We start from the raw sequence: 18,831 nt of genomic DNA on the forward strand, positions 1-18,831 counted from the left end.
CATATTGGACATTAAAATTGAGAAAATTTAGGGGCGCCTGGGTGGCTCAGGTGGTTAAGCATCTGCCTTCGGCTCAGGTCATGATCCTGGGGTCCGGATCGAGCCCGTGTCGGCTCCCTGCTCAGAGGGGAGTCTGCTCCTCCCTCTCCCTCTGCCCATCCCCCCACCACCTTGTTCATGCTTGCTCTGTCACTCTCTCAAATAAATAAAATCTTTAAAAAAATAAAATTGAGAAAATTTGAAAATACATACTCATTAAAAATTGTAAGCATATTACATATTATGTAACTATTTTATAAAATGTATTTTCCAAAACAAAAATTTTGGAGTAGCATTGTACGTTTTGCAAATCCGTTTGATGTTTGGGTTAAGAGAGGACAGCTAGATTGTGATATTTGCTTCTGTAGTGAACCTACGTTGTTATTTCTGTTGAAATCAATGAAGACGATATGGCTTCCATAGATACGTAGTTAGAAAATGGAGGGATCTGTTGATAGCTTTTTCAGATAATGCAAATATTTTTGCTTATTTAGGTAAATATATATTTAGTTCCTTTGAATCATTGTGAAAGTAAAGGGAATATCTTATTTAATGTAGGACCTGCATTTCTGGATTTCGTAGTACTAACTGAATTTGCTCTTAGCTTTCCCAATATAGAGTTAGAGTAATGGTCTCTATAAATCTACATTCCTGGCTTGGTCTACTGGCAATTTGTTTTCTTTAAATTCTCCAAAGCTCTGCATGTACCTGGTGGCCAGGTTCCTTTATCATTCATATAATTGTTTATCAGGTCTCCCAGTGTGCAGTATTGTTTCTGAAGGCCTTCATAAAGTTAGCTAGAGGACTTTTCTTTCAATTTCTAACTGACCACTCTGTTTCTTCAACCATATATTTGAGCCTTTGCAAAACTTGGATGTCAGCATCCAATACCATCACCTCCATGCTTTTTTGGCTATTCTAGGTCAAAACTATTCATCAGTGGCAGCAAGAATGGATTCAGAAGAGTAGAGGCCACATATTTCAGGAAATATGCCATTCAGCATAGTGTATTTCGAACTGTTATTGGCTTGGGGCATTTGGAGTGTGATGTGTTCATACTCACTGGCCAAAAGTTTGCAGTATGATTTGTTGAGCTATTGCTTTTTGGCTGAGAGCTTATGATAGTATTCAGAGTATACCTTTATCATAGAGTTTTATTTTTTCTTTTCTATTTTGACCACTATATTATGAGCCCTTACATACAAAGTTGGTGTTACTCTCTTTGTATCCTTAATAGAGTGAAGGATATTGGTTTTGAACATAACTGAGTTTGAGGTAACTTTATCTTTCTAAATAAAAAAATGTACTTGTGGGATATCAAAGAGGAACTGTGCAATAGGCAGTGTCTACTAGGAACTCAGGAAAGATATTTGGGCTAGAGTTAGACACTGGGGATTGTTACTTAGGTTATAAAAGTTTTGAGTAGGAAGTAAGATTGAAAGAAAATATGGAATGTGAAGCAGACCTTAGCCAATTCTTACTAGTTATATGATTTAAAACCAGTTTTTTGACCTCGTCTTTATAGTAAGGAAAATCATATCTATGTCATAATGTTTCTAATACATGTTATTCTTCTAACCTCTTTCCTTACTTTTCCAACCTTTGTCTAGAAAATATATACAATGTTGTTCAACAAAGCATATAAATTTGGCTTAGGAGTTTACTGAAAAGAGGGCAAAAATGGAAGTTAGGTGTATTCCATGGTCCTTGCTGTTTGTAAGGAAAATATAATTTACTTTTTGTTGGGTGGGGAGGAAGCTCATGTTTTCTTGGCATAGCTATACTAAATTACTAGCTCTTTCCTATGTAGCTCTATTTTTCTGGCTTAAAATGGGCTTAAACATACTATTTGAATTTGTGCCTTATATTATTTGCTTCTTAATTGTAAATTGCATGCTAAATGCTAATAGTCAACAGAAGATTGAATAGTTATTTATTTTGAGTTCTAAGTGGAAAAAATGGGTTTCTATAATTTCTTTCTTTTTTATTTTGAGAGTATATAAATTTTATTCCCAGGGTCTATGAGGGGAAATTTATAGTGTTTTATAATGTTTTAAAACTTCTATTCCTTCTATTTTTATGGATGAATTCTTTGCTTAATATTGTGAAGCACTATTTTACAGTAGTTTTTTTTCTGGAGTAGATAGATTATGAATTCCCTTTTAGGTATAAAGTGATACATATCAGTGTAACCATTAAGTCACAGAAAAGTTATTTAAAAGTTTTAGAAAAATTAGGCAGCATATTTTGAGAGAAAAAAATTCTCCTAGTAATACCTAGCTCTTACCCTGTAGAGTTCAGTACACATGAATTTAAGGAATAATTTATTATAGGGATAAAATTTTTCTTTAACAGAAATTATCACGTTTATCTTTCAATACCATAGACTTCTTTTATTTAATTTATTTATTTGAGAGAGAGTGGGTGCACATGAGCCAGGGGGGAGGCAGGGTGGGATGGGAGTGGGATGAGGGGACAGAGGAAGAGGGAAAAACAGACTACCTGCTGAGCAGGGAGCCCCAAGCAGGGCACTCTCAGGATCCTGGGATCATGACCTGACCCAAGGCAGACTCTCAACTGACCGAGCCACCCAGGCATCCCAGGACCATAGACTTTTGAGTTGTTTCAGGAAGCCAGTGAGCTGAAGAAGAATGGAAAGTCCTGATAAAACTAGATTACTCCAAAGAAAGTCTTTAATTACAAAATTTGGGATTATTTAACCTTTTCTAAGTTAATTAATCTATTTTAATAAGTATTGAAATCCTGCATGAAATATAACTCCTTTGAAAAAAATAAAATAAGTTAAATCTTTGCAAAGGAATATAAGCAGTTAAATATTGGTAGAAGAAAATAAAATCTAAAAATAAATTGTTTAGAGAGTAAAGAAGGTGGGCACCATTCTGTTATTTATTTATTTATTTTTAAAGATTTTATTTATTTATTCATGAGAGACAGAGAGGCAGAGATATAGGCAGAGGGAAAGCAGGCTCCTTGCAGGGAGCCCAGTGTGGGACTTGATCCCCAGACCCCGGGATCACTGCTGAGCCACCCAGGTGTGCCGCCATTCTGGTTTTTTTAAAAAAGAGAAAACTAACGATGTCTTTGGGAGTGGGTAATGACTAAGGATTTGAGCTTTTCCAGCAAATTTTCCTGTGCTCTGGGAAATACAAGATTTTGTAGGAAAAACTTTCTTGTGCTCTTGTTCCAAAGACTGTCCATATACTACTGTTTTGGTTGCTCTGTTGCCAGATGCAGTGAACTAACAATTACTAGCTTTTTCTTTTGTTCTTTTTTATTGTTTTAATGTAAATTAAATATGCACTTTGTAAATATGCACTTTATAAATATGTAGAATTGGTCACATTAACTCTAAAAGTAGTATGTTTCTGGTGAGAAGTGAGACATAGAATAGAATGAAGTAGAGCTTTCAGTTTTTTTCTGTGTGCTTGTATATTTGAGCTTGAAGAAAAGAGTTACTTGGTCTTGTAGCAGTTAAAATCAGAAAGGGAAAAAGTTGTATAGGAAAAAAATTATTTTAAAAATTCTTAAATACTGTTGAACTTATGATTTAAGGTAAAGTTTTAAAAAGTAGAGATATAGAACTGGCTGTGGAAACAATATATGTAATATGGAATATAACTCTTAGAAGTATTTATTACCTTGTTTTTTAAATTTTTAAAATTTTTATAAAGATTTATTTGAGAGAGAGAAAACAAGCAATGGGGAGGGGCAGAGGGAGAGAGAGAAGCAGACTCCCTGCTGAGCAGGAAGCCTGATATGGGGGTTGATCCTATGACCTAGATCTAGATCATGACCTGAGCCAAAGGCAGACGTTTAACTGACTGAGCCACCCAGGTGCCCCCTGTAACACCTTTTTAAGTGAATTATCAACTGAGTCTATTCTCCAAGACCTTGAAATACAGAGTATTTGTGGTTTCATAGTTTTGAGTATTTTAGATGGCTTCTAGCTTATAAATATCTTTAGTCAGTGTAGTTTTATTTAGTTTTAAAAAGATTTACTTATTTTAGAGAGAGAGCTTGAACAGAAGCAGGAGAGGGAGAGGGAGAGAAAATCTCAAGTGGACTTGAGGCTAAACTGGAGCCTGATATCATGACCTGAGCCAAAACCAAGGGTTGGTCACTCAACTGACTGTGCCATGCAGGTACCCCCAGTCAGTGTAGATTTATTTATTTATTTTTAAAGATTTATTTATTTATTTATTTATTTGTTTTTTTTAATTTTTATTTATTTATGATAGTCACAGAGAGAGAGAGAGAGAGAGGCAGAGACACAGGCAGAGGGAGAAGCAGGCTCCATGCACCAGGAGCCCGACGTGGGATTCGATCCCGGGTCTCCAGGATCGCGCCCTGGGCCAAAGGCAGGCGCCAAACCGCTGCGCCACCCAGGGATCCCGAGATTTATTTATTTTAGAGAGAGTGAGCGTGCACTCGGGAACACATGAAAAGGAGGAAGACAGGGCAAGAGGAGAGAGAATCCCAAGTCAACTCCAGTTCAGCTAGGAGCCCAACCTGGGGCTCAACCCACAGCCCTGAGATTATGGCGTGAGTCAAAACCAAGAGTTAGAGGCTCAACCGACTCAGCCACCCAGGCACCCCTAGTTAGTGTAGTCTTTTTTTTTTTTTTTTTTTAAGATTTGTATTTATTTGAGAGAGAAAGCGAGAGCAAGAGAGAGCCAGAGAGAGAACACACACGCAGGGAGAGTGAGAGGGACAAGCATACTTTTCGCTGAGCAAGAGAGTCCAGTTCGGGGCTTGTTTTCAGGACCTTGAGATCATGACCAGAGCCGAAGGCATGTATTCAACCAACTGAGCCACCCAAGTGCCCCATCAATGTAGTTTTAAAGTTTGCTCATTTTCAACTTCTGGAGTTAGATTTCATTTTCTCTAACCATAAAGATTAGGAGAAGTGCACCACTTGAAATCTTTCAAATCCTAAAGTGAATTTTCTGGGGTTTTGTTGATCTTGATAATGACAAATGTGATCTGTGTTCTCTTAGGAATTTTTTTCCCCCTCTAATATTTGGTAACAGTGTTAAGAGAAATATATAAAGGTCAATGTTATTGTTAGTAAAGGTCAATGTTATTATTTTACTAATAACCAATCTTAAAGATTCTTATTTCTCTGTATCACTCTTCTCATTTAGCTTATTCCACAAGTCAGTTACATACCTGGAAGAAATAAACATTTCCCTTATTCATTAGAATTTCTCTTTTCCGCTCTTATATTCTTTTTTTATTTTATTTTATTTTTTTTTATGTATAGCTTATTGAGTACTTACCATCTGTCAGGCACTGGGGATAGAGAACAATGTAGGCCAGATTCCTGCTCTCATGAAATATAAATACATCCTGCATCCTCATAGAGGTTACAGAAAATCAACACATAAATAATTTCAGATAATACTAAGAAAGGAGTGATTAGGGCTGGTATAGCCTTAATGTATGTGGAGTTGGGCAAGATCACAACTGGAGGGCTACATATCAAAATGTTTAAATATTGATTAAGAATCAGGCTACATCTTTGGCACAATATTGAGATTCCATGCTGTCCACTTTCTTCCCAGGTCTGCATTCTCAAGCCCCAGAGGCTAAAGGAGCTGTTTTTTTTTTTTTCTAGCCAGCCTTTCTACTTGTAGCATGGATGTCTTAGGGCAGGAATGGTTAGTGTGCCTGGACCCATCAAAACAGTGTGAACTGATCCTGTCAAGTCCCTAGGGATCCAGTACACAGAGGTTAACCTCTCCAGGTCCTTGTTTTTCCAACTTAAGACTTCCAGGAAATTCTCTTCCCCAAATTACACTTCTCAAGAAGAGAAGAGGGAAGGGACACATCTGGAAAACTTGGCTTTCTTAGGCAGTCCTTTTGGTGGATTTGGGGCAGTAAACTTTAACTGATTAAAGATTTTATGAGGAACCATACCTTCTTTGATTTCTCAGGGCACGGCTGTGGTGATTTTCTCCTTTGTCCGTAGATACTGGGGCGCACACCATCCATTCCTTCTCCTTTGGCCTGGGGCATTGTGGGGTTGGGGCAAGGAAGACCTCTTTCAGCTAGCATCTTTCCCTTGTAATTCCCATTTGCTCAATTGCTTACTGAACTTTCAAAAAAACTTCCTTACAAGGCTGGAAGAGAAAAAATAAGCCTTTGTTTTAGTGATTTGGAATGCAGACTTCTTTAAAGTGTAGGCCTTTGGCCGAGGCTTTTCTTGCCTCAGTCTAAGAGTGTTACTGTACTAAGAATGGAGGTGACCATAGACCACTCTTTTACATGCCTCTTTGACTTTTCCCTATCCTGCTATCTCAGAATCTGCCTAGCCTCGGCCGATTTGTTTTAATTTGTAAATTTAATTTGTAAAATGAAACTTGTATCCCTTGGGATACTATGTCTGAAAAGTAAGCTCTAAATGAAAATAAATATTATCTCAAAGGTTTTTTTGTATGAGACTTAAATAGCAGTGATTATTTTTCCTATTTCTCCTCTCCTGCCAGATAAACACACCCAAATAAAAAACCACCAAAACAACAAAAAAAGGTTAACTATATACAGAATTGTTGTGGATTTGAGTACTGGCTTACTGGTTACCTTGTATTTTCTCCTTATAGGTGTGAAAGTTGCGTGGATTTACTGTTTATGAGAGGAGCTGGAAACTGTCCTGAGTGTGGCACTCCACTTAGAAAGAGCAACTTCAGGGTACAACTCTTTGAAGATCCTACTGTGGACAAGGAGGTTGAGATTCGGAAAAAAGTGCTAAAAATGTAAGTATTATTATTTGAATGATTCAGTATACGAAGACTTTAAGTATTATTTCAATAATTGCTATAATTATTTACTGATGGAAATACAGTTTGGCAAGTGAATAAGTTCATATATGCATTTGTTGAACAGAAATTTATTAAGTTCTTAGAGAATATTTATCTAACCTTTGTTAGAGAAGAGTAGATCCTTTTGATGGATGGTTTTACAGTTTGTTTATTCACTATTCATTTTTTACTTTAGTTAACATATATTAGTACTTACTGTGTGCAAAAGCTGTGTTATGCATAACTAGGTATGAAATGAGTGACATAACTATGAACTTTGCCCTCATAAGACTTACAGTATAGTAGTGTAGGATAGTATGGAGATAGATAATAAAACAGGCAAACTAAACAACTGTGTAATTATAAATTGAGAAGAATATTCTGAAGTTAGTGACTGAGTGTTGGTGTGGGTCATTGATGCCAGGTGAGGCCTGTGAAAGGTATCTCATTTAAGTTGAGATTTGAAGGCTGTTAGAGAAAATAATGTGTTAGCTGTAATTTATTTTTATATTTATCTGTGTTTGTATAATGTATCTATTTTTAATATTGTCATTTTCATTTATAATTTAGTTTTTACTCTGTGAATAGTTTTGAGTTTTATCTGTCCTTTTATTAAAAAGGATACCTTATTGTTTTTGAAGTTTAAGGAATATATAAATTTAATGTATTATTATTATAATATATTTTTTAGTGGTATATGTTTCAACTTAGGTCACTGGTATTTTATTTATTTGTTTTCAAAGATTTTATTTATTTATTTGACAGAGAGAGTGAACACAAACGGGAAGAAACAGGCAGAGGGAAAGGGAGAAGCAGGAGCCCGTGAAGCAGGGGGCCTTGTGCTCTGGGCTTGATCCCAGGACCCTGGGTTCATGACCTGAGCTGAAGGCAGACGTTCAGCCGACTGACTGAACCACTCAGGCGTCTCTAGGTCACCAGTGTTGTAAAGATTTATTTATTTATTTGAGAGAGTGAGCGAGTGTGTACACAAGAGCAGAAGCGGAAGGGATAGGTAGAGGGAGAGAGAATCTCAAGCAGACTCTGCTCAGCGTGGAGCCTCACTTGGGGCTTAATCTCACGACCCTGAGATGGTGACATGTGCCAAAACTGAGAGTTGGACCCCCAGCTGATTTTGCTAACCAGGTACCTCCTAGGTCACCAGTGTTTTAGCAACATCTTTCTAGGTGCTTAACCTGTGTTATTTTATCAGTGTCCTAAGTGTCTTTTATTATTTGTATTGCTTCTGGGAGATAGTCTTTTAGATTCTTTTTTTTTTTTTTTTAATTGTGATCCATTGTAGTTTTGTAATTCTTCACAGATACATTACAATATTTACAGAATTTCCTGGTCTTTAGTATGCTTTAGACTATAATTTTCATGAAAAATAGGAAGGTGTTTTTTTGAATTAATTTTTACCTTTCTGAAAATTATCAAATCTTTATAAGAAGTAAATCAGGCTCCTAATTTCTTTTTCTTTCTTTTCCTGAAGTTTTAGAAGGATTTAACATATTTTATCATTCTCTCTTGATTCTGTTCCTTCTCTATTGTCATAAGAATATAAGAACAGCATTCTTGTTCTAGTTATAAACATGATGTCAGGAAAACTGTTTTATACAGTAAGCAACCCTTTTCTGTGTATCATGAAAAAATAAGAAGATACAAATTAGATAATATATAAAGCAAGAGATATGTGATATGTTCATTTTTTTCTTCTCTTAAAGATACAATAAAAGAGAAGAAGACTTTCCTAGTCTAAGAGAATATAATGATTTCCTGGAAGAAGTGGAAGAAATTGGTATGTTTTTGATGCTTGTACTTTTGGTGTGTTACCCTGTATGCTTTTATCTCTTAGATAAAAGATAAACATTTCACATAAAATTTATAACAAGTTTTGTTGTGATAACTGGTGTTTTACCTATTAACTTGCTGTTGTACTTGAATCATGTTAAATTGAAGGCATACTTAAGAAAAGGACATACTTAAGTAGTAAACATTTTGTCTCAGGAAAAATAATATCACTATAGCTGCAAAGAAAGGCTGAATCTGTATATATCATCTGTATGTTGATGAGGTATTAGAATCAACACAAGGAAAAAGTACACAGATTTCTTTTAAAAAATATTTATCTGTGTCTATGGTGACTAAAGTCATATGTTTATCATATATGTCTCTGTGCATATAGCAGTTTGAAAATAATTTGAAGTAGTTGACTATTGAAGTGGCATTCTTTTATTCAGTATTCTCCTAGAATCAGAGGTTAGAGTAATCTTAATGCTTTTTCTTTAGTGATTAGTCAAAATCATGTTCATCAAAAGAAAGAATTATTTTTGCTTTCTTAAATAAGATTTCAGAGATGTTAAAAAGCCTGGAAGTTGTCTTACATCAGTGAAAAAAATTAATGTTTTTTATAGCTGCCATAATTATTACTATACTTGGTTTGGAAATGATACAGAAATTACAGACTGTGAAAATAAGAATGAGATTTAGAGAATTGAACAAATCATCTTTTTTATTCTTCTCTCAAACCTAGTATAGCTAAGCTATACTTCTATTATTTCATATTTAAAATATAAATATAACAGCTTGATCTTTCTTTAGAAGGAGGTTTATATATGGAAAGTTTTTAGAAAACTTAAACTCTTGAGCAATGGAGTATTCTAATGCCATTAAAACTTCTTTATTAAGTGAGGAAAAACCCAGAGAATCTTTTTATTTTACTGTTACTGAAATTTTTCTTAAATATCTAAGTTCATTTGTCATGTCATAGCAAATAACGTGTACAGACTATAAATTAAGCTTTTTATGGGATCTTTTAGTGCCTTGGAGCCATTGTTTTTTCATTCTAATTTTATTCATTGCGCTCTATGTATTATCTGAACAACCATCAGTGGTTTGAATTTTAATTGAAAAAGTGGTAGAATTGGGAGTGCCTAGGCAAAGTAGAAAAGTTAGGATGTAGACTGAGAAGGTAAACCAGAAGAAACTTATTTTTTTTAAAACCAGAAGAAATTTTAAAGAATTGGGCAAGTGTAGAAATCTGGCTGTACATAGGTAATAAGTATAGAATAGGCAGTTGGGTAGTAAGCAGGAGGAAATCTAGCTCATGTTTATTCTAAAGGCAATGTGATTAATTAAGAGTCTGGTTGGTAGGTGGGCAGCCCTGGTGGTTCAGCGGTTTAGCGCCGCCTTCAGCCCAGGGTGTGATCTGGAGACCGGAGATTGAGTCCCATGTTGGGGTCCCTGCATGGAGCCTGCGTCTCTGCCTCTCTCTCTCTCTCTGTGTCATGAATAAATAAATAAAATCTTAGAAAAAAAAAAACACAAAAAAACCAATGGACAAAGAAGGTGGGTAAGGGAGGTAGGGATCTTGATTCTAAAATAAGGTTCTGGTTCAACCATTATTTTTAAAAATGTATATTTTTTCTACAAGATGAATTAGTTTGAAGATAAGAACAGTTGGGGGACCATAGGTAAGACCATATTATGTTCAGAAGCAGGAGCCAGGATTGACCAGTAAGAGCAAGTCTGGATATTACAGCTGTACCGTATATAGTCCTTTCCTTTTTACCAGATAAGAAAACAGTGGCTCAGAGCATTTAAGTTGAAAGTGATTCTGCTATCATGTATATTCATGAGGGACTATCTTCAGTTGCAGTTATGTTGAAGCATTCTTACCTACCTCCACTTATTTGACCCATTGGGGTAACGGAGTTAAAATGTACCTAAAATGTACCTTCCATAAAATTTGCTGATTGAAGCCAAAAGCATAATGAATACCTGATGAACCTTGTTTGTTAGAAGATGTTCTCAAGTATATCTCTGTACTTATCTTACCATTTATTTATTTAGAAGATTTTTATTTATTTATTCATTAGAGATAGAGAGAGAGAGAGAGGGGCAGGCAGAGACACAGGCAGAGGAAGAAGCAGGTTCCATGCAGAAGCCTGACGTAGGACTCGATCCCAGGACTCCAGGATCATGCCGTGGGCCGAAGGCAGACGCTAAACCACTGAGCCACCCAGGGATCCCCACCAGTTCACTTATATGCTGAGAGTTGTTGGCATTGGTAAAAAAGCCTTCTTTTGTACTTGTTTTTGTAATTATGTAATTTTATTAAGTAGTTTATATGGTTAGGAAAAAAGTGCATACCTTCTGAAGGATTCTGCTTCTCAAGTTCTTATTCCATTTTAGAAAATGGAAACTGAACAATATAGATGGCAAGTATGATTTATACAAGAAAGAAGCAATTAAACTAATTAAAGGCTAGACATTCATTGTATGTCATTAAGTTAGAGAATGACTGTACACTTAGTGTATATGTTTTAAGTTAAAGTATTTAAGGAGTATGTATGTGTGTTTCCCTCCCTTAACAGACGTAAGTAATCAGCTACTAATTTTGATCATGTTGAACATAGAACAGTTCTGATTGTATTAGAAAATATTGATGAAGTTTGGGGCCTAGCCTCTTGGACTTAGGGTTTATTTTCTGAACTTCAGCTCAGTTTAGCAAATACTAACTGTTATATGTGCACTTTACTTGCTGGGCATATATGATCTTTGCCTTCAGTAGGTTCAGACTCTAAAGAAGGAAATAATTTTTGTAAACTAGTAACTATAATATAATGTGAAAGTAGTATAGACATTTATTTGTATAGTATTATGAGAATACAGATAACAAAACAATTATTCCAACATTGAGGAATAGAAGTATAGTTTGATCAGAGAAGAGGTCATATTTGAATTTGACCTTAAAAGATAGAATAGGAGTTTACCAGGTGGGAAGAGGATGGAAGAACATTTCTAGCAAAAGACAAAATTACAGAGATACAGGGTATTGAATATGTTGGAGAATGAGCAAATAATAATGTTATAGGAAGTAGAAAATGGAGAATGACTAGAAATGAGGCTTAAGAAAGAGACTAAACCTGGGTTAATGAGAACTTTGCATGCTAGGCTATCAGGGTAAGATTTTATTCTGTGGTCAATAGTGAGCCAGCAAGGTAGTGTGATAATGATGTGAAATATTGACAGGAGATCCTAGAGTCTGCGTAACATTTTTAAGGGGCCATTACAACAATTTGGACGAGAAATAATGAGAACTTAGAGTAGGTAGTGGGGGGTGGAATAGATAAAGGGATGTTTAGACAGAATATTCAAGGACTAATTTGATACAGGAGATGAAGTAGAAAGAGCAGACAGGGATGAGTGAAAATTCATGACCTTAAGCAGTAGCAGTCGTATGGTATTAAGAAAATAAAAGCTGGAGAACAGGTAGTATTAGTATTTTTTTATTGTTTTGTTAGGTGGAGAGTGAAGCAATGAGGGAAAGACTAGTTTTAGCTCTTTTACGTTTTGTTAGGGTATGGCTCCACCACTTAGTTGTATGTCATTGTTTTAATTGTTAGGATATAAATAAAACTTCCTTTTAAAATCTTGTTTCAGTAGCTGTCTATTTTGTGTTTTATTCATCCTTTCAAAGATGATTAATTCAATGCCTGTGATATCTGGCTATCTCTGCATTAATCAAAAGTATAAAATGTTAATTTAATGGGCACCTGCTACGTGCCAGTGCTCACATTATCGTATAATTTTTACAACTCTGAGATAAACATTTTTATCCCTATTTTGCATACAGAGAGTAGGTAAAGAGCACTTAAATGTTGTACTCAGGATTACATTGCTAGTAAATAATGAAGCCAAATTTTGAACATAGAGTTTTCTGACTCTCAGAGTCCATGAAAGTTCGTACTAGTCTCAGAGTAGTTACTAGTCTGAGTCTAGAATGTGGGGTGCTAACTGGGGAAATAGTAGGAGATGACAGAAAAAGCAGCAGAGTGGGGCCATATTTTGAAGGACCTTAAAGAAAATTAAACTCAGTAATGAAGGTCAAAGGGTGCTATTGAAGATGCTTAAGCCTAGAGTGAGAGGAATAGAGTTAGTAGGGTGGCTAAGGAATCTATGTGAGGATTTAGAAATTGGGAGTTGGTCATTTGGTTAAATAAATTTCATTTTGAATCCTTTCAACATCACAAATATAAAAGCTTTAAAATACTGTAATTTTGAATAATGGCATAAAATTACAATAGAAGGGGTACACATGAAGATGAACTTTCTTATAGCATTAACAATAGGCTCCTTTCTGTGGTTATGACAATCTAAACATAAAAATTCTTGTTCCTTTTGGCCCCAGGGATTATCTCAAAGGTTTGTTCTTAGTTTTATAATAAATAGATTATTCTCTTGGTTCAGGGTATGCTTATTTTGAAAGGGTGAGAAAGTCCTAAGGGCTTTAATTATAAATTTTGGATGTCAAAAAGACTTCAAAATTGTACTTTAAATAACATTAAATCTTTCAGAAAATACAATAGGTTTTTTGTTGCCTTTTAATACTTGACTAAAGGCAGGTCAACATCTGAGCTAAGCCAGCAACCAGATAAAGGGGCAAATGATTGTTATAGAAAATTGTCTTGTACTCTTTTTTTCTTTGAGACTGTTATATCAACCTGATTCATTATGGCATGTGTGAGACTTAATCTAAAAAGTTTTTAAAATAGTACTTTACTTTTTAAAAAAACTTTTTTTTTCTTTTTAAAGGAAGCAATTTGTATTTTTTATGATTATAAATTTATGTCTATTATGTTGCTATTACCTTGGCTTTCTAAATGAAAAAATGAAATAAATTGGTTATTTTAATTTTATTGGAATTGATCATAAAGTTTTTAATAAGCATAAAAGAAGTTGTATACAGATAAATTTCACTTATAATTCAACTTTACCTATTTCTGGATTCTACTTAATAGAAAATTTAAATCAATACTACACTGTCTACCTTTCTGATAAACTTTTTTTTAAACTGCTCTACATATTCTATTAGAATTCAATATAGAATATCAATTTGATTACCTTTACTTCTCAGATTTATAACCAAAAAAAACCAAGATAATTTTTTTCCTGTACTTTATATCTACTTGCTTTGCCATTCTGTAATTATAAAGATCATTTTAACTAAATCTATAATTATAGAGATAATTATAAGTGCTAACATTGGTTTATTTATTTTTCCTCTTATGCTAATTCAACAAGTATTTCTTGATCTCTTACCAGATGGGAAATTCTTTTTTTTTTTAAATAGACTATTTTTAGAGCAGTTTTAGAGTTATAGCAAAATTAAGTGGAAAATACAGAGTTCCCATATATCACCTGCCCCACAAATGCACAGACTTCCTGCTACCAACATCACCCCAACAAAGTGATAAATTTGTTATAATTGATAAACCTACATTGACATATCATTATTGCCCAAAGACTATAGTTTGAGAGTTTATTCTTTATGTTGTATATTTTATGGGTTTGGAGAAATATGTAATGACATATATCCACAATTATGGTATTATACAGAATAGTTTCATTGCCCTAAAATTCCTCTGTGCTCTGCTTATTTGTCACTTCTTCCTCCCCTAACTTCTGGCAACCATTGATCTTTTTCTGTCTTTACTTTTTTAGACTGTCATGTGGTTGGAACCATATGGTATATAACCTTCTCAAATTGGCTTCTTTGACTTAGTACTAATATTTAAGATTCCTCCATGTCTTTTCATGATTTGATTGCTCGTTTCAATTTAATGCTGAATAATAGTTCATTGTCTGGATGTACCACAATTTATCCATTAAACTATTGAAGGACATCTTGGTTGCTTCTGTGCTTTGGCATTTGAGAAGAGAGCTGCTGTGAACATTTGTGTACAGGTTTTTGTGTGGACATCGTTTTCAGTTCCTTTGGATTAATACCAAGAAGTGTGATTGTTGGATAAAATGGTAAGAATATGTTTCATTTTGTAAGAAACAAACTGTCTTTCAAAGTGTTGTGTCATTTTGCGTTCCTGCTGCAGTGAATGAGAATTCCTGTTCCTCCGTATCTATGTCAGCATTTGGTGTTGTCAAGTGTATTGGATTTTGGTCATTTTAATGGGTATGTTTTGGAAATCTTTTATTGAAGTTCTGGGAGTGATAAAGATGAATCATACCTAGAATCTGCCCTCAAGGAACACTCTATTAGGTCAAATAGATATGTACATTGAAAATAATTTTATAGGGTAGAAACTAGATAAGTGGCACCAGCTTGATATTAAGCAATACATTGTGGACATTCAGGGATAGAAAGATTGTACTTGCAAAGTGAATTATAAAGAAGAGCTGGTGATTCAATTGGGTATAGAGTGAGTCAGATATGGATAACCACAGTTGTTCTAGGTTCATGTTGGTACTAAGATATGGATCCTCTGGGTGCAGTACGATCATAAGTATGGAAGTAGGAAAGTACAGAGCCTGTACAGGTGCAGAGGAAGAGCTGAACTGTGTTATTAGTGTTCTCCAGACATTGAGAGAAACAGTACAACTAGTGTTGTAGATAAAAGTTCAGGCTTTGGAGTCAGGTAGTTTATGTTAAAATCCTGGTTACAACATTTACTGGCTGTATAACTTGGATGTAGTTATTTAATGTCTTGAAATCTTATCTGTAAAGTATGACTAACAGAAGTACCTATCTCAAAAGGTTATTGGGAGTTTTAAGTGATGTAATTAGGTCAAATGCTGGACATAGTGCCTGTCATATGTACTTCGTAGATACTTGATACACAGTGTAGAGTGTATTCTTCAAGCAAAGTTTTGAGGAGATCACTTCAAGCAAACAAATGAAGCAGAGCCTCTCTGGTTGGAATTGCTTAATATTTCTTTCCATTGGTTCTTGAAGAAGCACTGAGGAATCTGCAAAATTCACAGAGTAGAGAGGAAAAAGCAATGGGAGATAAGATTGGATTTTCCTTTTTCAAGACAGTGTGAATACAGAAGCAGTGAGTGAACTGAGTAACTCATGACTCAATGACATAATCAGAACTTTGTTTTAGTAGGGTTAATTGGTAGCTGATTCCATTAAAAGGAAGGACAGTTTATTCTCTTAATAAATACTTAATTCAGCAACCAGTACAGTGCTAGATAATATTTGATGCATAAAGCAAGGATACTTTTAGTTCTTCCCTTTTTTCACTTGATCATGTAGTGTCCTATATTATTACTTCAGTTTATGTGTTTAGGGTTGATCTCCCTAATGAGAGCTCTTTAGTCTTTGAAAATAGGAAAATCTTTGTATGCTCACAGCACGTAGTGGTGGGAACTGAATAGATAATCATTGAATTCTTTACTCCTTTCCTTTCTTCTTTTCTTTATGTTTGGATGATACAAAGATTATATAAAATATGATCTTTGAGTGCAAGATGAAGTGTGAGTAAAGAGTGCTGTGTATGTGTATACAGATTAAATGAAGTAGAAAGATTTCTTTATGAGCTGTAAATAATGTTTTTAACATTTGTAAGAAAAGGAAGTTATTTCTAGTTAGGGAAGCAGGGAAATGTCATTGAAAAGGCAGTATTTGGATAAACATTTAAAGATTGGGTATAGGGCAGCCCCGGTGGCGCGCAGCAGTTTAGCGCCGCCTGCAGCCCCGGGCGTGATCCTGGAGACCCTGGATCGAGTCCTATGTCGGGCTCTCTGCATGGAGCCTGCTTCTCCCTCTGCCTGTGTCTCTGCCTCTCTCTCTCTCTCTCTGTGTCTCTAGAAATAAATAAATAAATAAATAAATAAATAAATAAATAAATAAATAAATAAATAAAATCTTTAAAAAAAATAAAGATTGGGTATAGTTTCAGTAGTAGGAATGGTGATAAGGTATTCTAGGCAGAATGGTGTGATCAGAGGAACTGGAATAGGAAATGTAGGGGGCATTTGGGAAATGCAGACTGTCTACTTTCAAGAGAGGTCTTTATTTAGGAGAGAGAAAAATGGTATAGCTAGATTGTAAAGGGTTCTGAATTCTAAAAGTGTGTGTGTGTGTGTGTGTGTGTTTGTGTGTGTATTTTCCCTAGTAAAAAGAGGAAAGGCAGAAGGGATGAAAGAACTATAGGGTGGTAGAGGTGCAAGGTGATTAGAAGTGTGCTTCAGCATTGTATATTATTGATTGGGTTAGAGTATAGAGTCAGATGCAAAGATTCTGGAGATAGGAAATTAAGTCAGAGATTATTATAAATTATCCAGGGAGAAATACATTTCAGCTTGATGTATTGTCAGGGCACTTTGAGAATAAGGGCATATTTAAGGAGAGTTTTGGTGGTAGAATCTATAGGATTTGGCTACTAGTGCTTGTAGAATGCAAAGGAGAGTGGATCAGATGAATCATGTGTTAAATCTTGGTGGTTTAGCATGATAATCATAACAGATACAGGAACAGATACAGGAACAAATTTGGAGATAATTATGTGTTTGCTTTTCTGAAATGCACTTTGAGATAGTGTCAGCTTTTCTTGGCATTTATTTGGTTGAAACTATGGGAAGTGATGAGATTGCTGAAAGAATATAGAGGGAGGAAAGAGAGCAAAAGCCATAATCATACAGATTACTTAGAGACTAAGAAGAGCCAGAGGTAGAAATAGGTAGAAAAAGGTAGAAATAGGAAAGAGTTGCTGGAGTAGTAGAGAGAGATCAGGAAAATGTATTAACTTAGTTAAAAGAGGGAAGTGCCTAAGGATAAATAAGTGATCAATATTATTAAGTAGGCATAGATATTGAGGATGATAGAGGTTGTAAAAGATTATTGGATTTGGTGGCTCAATACAAGGAGTAAATTATGAGTGATTGGCAAAGACTGCAGAATCACACTCTATTAACAAATGGATCACGGTTGACTTTCTAAGAGCAGTTGCTAGTTTTGAGCCTCCTTCTTTGTTTTGTGTTGGGGCTAGAGGGTGATTTATGGGGAATGCTTTACATTGCGTCCTAGCCACATTCCCTGGTTTACCACCATTAGTATTTTCTTTTCTACTTTGTGGTAAAAAAGTTAGAGAAATAGCTAGAGGCCTGTTGTTTCTCAGTTTCTCTCATTTCTCCCAGAGCTTTAATATTGCATGTAACAGAATTGATGATTGCTTTTGTGTTTTCTGCATACCTATATATGAGCTTGGGTTTTTAACAGTGGTTATGATAAGTTGATGTTCTAAAATCTATTGGCCTTTTGAGGAGATAAAAATGAAATAATGGATCAGATTGGTCTTTAGAGTATGTTTGATGCCTTACTCAACAAAATAGGTAACCCTATGTTGGGCTCCCAATATCACTTTTCAATTTTTATAAGCCTCTATAATCCAAATGTCTAGGAACTGTTTGACTTTCTCTCTCTGACTTATTTCACTTAGTGCAACACCTTCCAGGTCCATCCATGTTGTTGCAAATGTCAAGGTCTCATCTTTTTTTTATGGCTAATATTCCATTGTATGTACATACCACATCTTCCCTATCCATTCCTTTATTAATGGACATGTGAATTGCTTCCACATTTTAACTATTGTAAATGATGCTGCAGTAAACATAGGTGTGCATGTATCTTTTTGAATTAGTGTTTTTCTTTGGACAAATACCTAGTAATGGAATTAACTGGATCATATGGTATTTATACCTTTACTCTTTTGAAGAACCTTCATATTGTCTTCCACAGTTACTACATTAATTTACATTCCCACCAACAGTATACTAGGGTTCCTTTTTCTCTGCATCTTTGCCAACACTTGTTATTTCTTTTTTGAGTTTAGCCATTGTGACAGGTATAAGTGATATCTCACAAAATGTGGTTTTGATTTGCATTTTCCTGAGATGAATGATGTTGAGCATTATTTCGCATATGTTGGCCATTTGTATGTCTTCCTTGGAAACCCTGTTTATTCAGGTCCTCTACTTTTTAATTGGATTATTTATATTTTTTTGGCATTGTTGTATCAGTTCTTTATATATTTTATATATTAACCCCTTATCAGGTGTATCATTGCAGATATCTTTTCTGTTCAACAGGTTTCCTTTTTGTTTTGTTGTTGGTTTTCTTTACTGTGCAAAAGGCTTTTTGTTTTATGATGGAATACTAATAGTATATTTT

The 18,831-nt window shown here is 34.9% G+C and overlaps 1 protein-coding gene across 6 annotated transcripts in view; it reads left to right on the plus strand.

Moving 5' to 3' along the window:
* MNAT1 (MNAT1 component of CDK activating kinase) overlaps positions 1-18,831 on the plus strand; it is a 188,579-nt gene that overhangs the window by 45,055 nt on the left and 124,693 nt on the right. For all 6 annotated transcript variants that reach the window (XM_038544873.1, XM_038544877.1, XM_038544874.1 and 3 more), the window contains 2 exons: positions 6,663-6,815; positions 8,582-8,655. In XM_038544873.1, the coding sequence (XP_038400801.1) occupies positions 6,663-6,815; positions 8,582-8,655 (227 nt within the window). The remainder of the gene's footprint in view (positions 1-6,662; positions 6,816-8,581; positions 8,656-18,831) is intronic.

The sequence above is a fragment of the Canis lupus genome, chromosome 8 (assembly GCF_011100685.1).
Source record: "Canis lupus familiaris isolate Mischka breed German Shepherd chromosome 8, alternate assembly UU_Cfam_GSD_1.0, whole genome shotgun sequence".
Classification (NCBI taxonomy): domain Eukaryota; kingdom Metazoa; phylum Chordata; class Mammalia; order Carnivora; family Canidae; genus Canis; species Canis lupus.